General features: G+C 36.2%; 1 protein-coding gene across 1 annotated transcript; it reads left to right on the top strand.

Annotated features, from left to right (window-relative positions):
- Positions 1-270: 270 nt before the first annotated feature.
- Positions 271-3,104, top strand: LOC116121632 (protein indeterminate-domain 7-like). Its single transcript, XM_031407575.1, has 3 exons — positions 271-959; positions 1,062-1,458; positions 1,945-3,104. Exons 1-3 carry the CDS (start codon positions 770-772, stop codon positions 2,984-2,986), a joined length of 1,629 nt encoding a protein of 542 aa, XP_031263435.1. The 5' UTR covers positions 271-769; the 3' UTR covers positions 2,987-3,104.

Consider the following 3,104-nt stretch of genomic DNA (forward strand, 5'->3'; position numbering starts at 1 on the left):
ACAAATCAACGTCCATCTCTCTCTTTCTCATTACTTTATGAAGAAGGGAAAGTTGTTTAATCTTAAACAAAAGAGATTAATGTAAAAATGAAAATGGTAAATAATTTATAATAAAAATTTTAAAAAGCAAATAGCTAGAGAATAAAGAAAGTAGAGATTTTTCTGGTGTTTTGAGGAAGAGAACAAAGGAAAAGACAGAAAGTGTAACGTCATGAGTTAGCCGTAGGGTTTCTCTTTGTTGTGTTTTGTGGTTTTGGAACTTCTTTCAGGATTACACATACAGATACCTTATCATCCCGCATCTCTCTCTCTCTTTCTCTCTTTCTCTCTCAAAAGGAAATTGTTTGAGAGGCTGAGTGATCTTTTTCCTTCTTTTTTTTTTTTTTTCTCTCTTCTTCTTTGTTTATATTTGTATGGTTGTTTTGTTTGATTTTCTTTGGCATGTTTCTTACATGAAGATCATATCATCTTGTTCAGTTCTAAGCTAGTTGAATATAAATTCTACTTAATTTGTTTCTTTATGAGTTTTCTTAAAAACAAAATATTGTCTCTTGGGTTGAAGCCAAACAAGGAAGGAACCATGTCAATATATGATGAAAGTTATTAAGAAATAATTTTTTTTTTTTTTCTTTCTTCTTCTTCTTCTTTGCTAGGTTTACTTTGTGACTTTTTCTTGTCTTTAGATCTTAAAACTTAAGCCAGCTTGTTATCAAGATCTATATGCAAAGTTGGTCATGAGTTTTAGAATTTCTTTAGCTTAGAGAAGAAGATGATGAAAGGTTTGATATTCCACCAGCAACAACAACAAGTTTTAGAAGAAAACATGTCTAATTTGACTTCAGCATCTGGTGATCAAGCTAGTGTTTCTTCAGGAAATCCTCAACAATACTTTGCTTCACCACCACCATCTCAAGTTCAACCACCTGCTAAAAAGAAAAGAAACTTACCAGGGAACCCAGGTTGATCAATATTCAATTATGTTTTTGTTCTTGCTGTTGTTGTTTCCGTTTGGAAATTGTTTTTTACTTTGTTTTCGTTTTTTGTTTTGGGGTTTGGATTAGACCCAGATTCAGAAGTGGTGGCTTTGTCACCCAAAACGCTGATGGCAACAAACAGATTTGTGTGTGAGATCTGTAACAAAGGGTTTCAAAGGGACCAGAATCTTCAACTTCATAGAAGAGGGCATAATTTGCCATGGAAGTTAAAGCAAAGAACAAACAAAGAAGTGAAGAAGAAGGTGTATGTGTGTCCAGAAGCAAGCTGTGTCCACCATGACCCTTCAAGAGCTCTTGGAGACTTAACAGGAATCAAGAAACATTTTTGCAGAAAACATGGAGAGAAGAAGTGGAAATGTGACAAATGCTCCAAGAGGTATGCAGTTCAATCAGATTGGAAAGCTCACTCCAAGACTTGTGGCACTAGAGAGTACAGATGTGACTGTGGAACCCTCTTCTCAAGGTAACTGATTATCCAGATTAATACTAATAAATATATATTCTTCTCATCAAAGTTATGAAATTTTATCATTACCCCATTTAATGACGACATTCGAAACTCTTCATTTATTGAGATATCTCTAGACAAAGTGAATGTCTCTTCAAAACTTCTGTAATTTCATATTCTTCATTTATAACTTGCAGCCAGTTTATAGTACTCTAAAGAGAGAGAGAGAGAGAGAGAGAGAGAGAGTATATAATGCTTAGAATGGATAAATTTAATTGAAGCTGCCAATGTGGACAATCTGTCCATACCTCCCCAGAGTTATAAAAAAGGAAAAAAGAAAATAAAAATGGATTTGCAGAAAGAGAGAGAAGCAAAAGAGAGGAAGAGAGAAAGAAAGTCAAATATTTCTGGCATTGTCATAGGCATACTTTTATGATGGTTTTGCTTTTGTTTGCTTGTATTTGTGTTTTTATTTTTTTTATTTTTTTTATTTTTTTACAGGAGGGATAGTTTTATCACACACAGAGCTTTCTGTGATGCTTTAGCTGAAGAAAGTGCAAGAGCAATTACAGGAACAAATAATCCTGCAGTACTACTCTCTTCTCAACATCAACCTGGTTCTAGTTCTTCCCATCATGTCAATCACTTCGACCCACGAGACCTCCAAACTTTTGCACTTAAAAAAGAGCAACAAAGTTTTAGCCTAAGACAAGAAATAATACCACCATGGCTTGCTACTAATCAACCAATTCCTGGCCCACCAATTACACAAGGTTTAGATCTCTCTTCATCATCATCATCAATCTTTAACACTACTCATCATCAAGAGTTTATGCATCCAAACCCTAATTCTAGTCTTGGCCCCACATTTCCTCCATACCACCAAACAGTCGCAGCAGCAGCAGGAGGCGCTTTATCACCACACATGTCAGCAACTGCATTGCTGCAAAAAGCTGCACATATGGGTGCAACGATGAGCAATAACAAGACTAGTACTCCTGCACCTTCATCACAATCTCATGGCAGCTTGATGAATATTAGACCCCACCATCACCATCATCTTCAACAGCAACAACAACAACAGCAAGCTCACGTGTGTGCAGATTCTGCAAATAACATTACCACAACAGCTGGTTTTGGTCTCAATTTGTCTTCACGTGAAGACCTTGGAAGTGGTGGCTCTGGCTCATTTATCCATGGATTAACACCCTTTGGGAATAAAGCTGCAACTGCTCCTCCCACTGGAGGGGCCTCAGGGGCTTTTCTTCAAGAAATGATGAATTCGTTGTCTTCAGCAGCTTCATTCGATGATGTTTTTAAAGCTTCCGGCAATTTCAATGAAACAACAAGAAGTCATAGTAGAAACGATGAACATCATCATCAAACCAGAGATTTCTTAGGGCTAAGGCCACTCTCTCAATCTGATTTTTTCAACATTGCCCATCTTGGAAATTGCATGAACGCTTCTTCTTCTTCGTCCTCTCATGAGCAACAACAACAACAACAACACACTCATCACTCTCAGAAACCATGGCAAGGTTAGCTCATGTTTGTTTATTTATTAGGCTTTTATCAATTAATTCTCTTTCTCACTTTGTCATTTCAAGCTTCCAAAATGGAAGGAATCACTCAAATTCTCAATATGATGATATTATTCAATA

Source organism: Pistacia vera, unplaced genomic scaffold (assembly GCF_008641045.1).
Source record: "Pistacia vera cultivar Batoury unplaced genomic scaffold, PisVer_v2 Contig127, whole genome shotgun sequence".
Classification (NCBI taxonomy): Eukaryota; Viridiplantae; Streptophyta; class Magnoliopsida; order Sapindales; family Anacardiaceae; genus Pistacia; species Pistacia vera.

What these genes read in the sequence shown, in the direction of transcription:
- LOC116121632 (XM_031407575.1), top strand. Translation starts at nt 770, where the DNA reads ATGATGAAAGGTTTGATATTCCACCAGCAACAACAACAAGTTTTAGAA. An exon ending in AAACTTACCAGGGAACCCAG is followed by an intron (nt 960 to 1,061) that starts GTTGATCAATAT and finishes GGTTTGGATTAG; the next exon opens with ACCCAGATTCAGAAGTGGTG. An exon ending in TGTGGAACCCTCTTCTCAAG is followed by an intron (nt 1,459 to 1,944) that starts GTAACTGATTAT and finishes ATTTTTTTACAG; the next exon opens with GAGGGATAGTTTTATCACAC.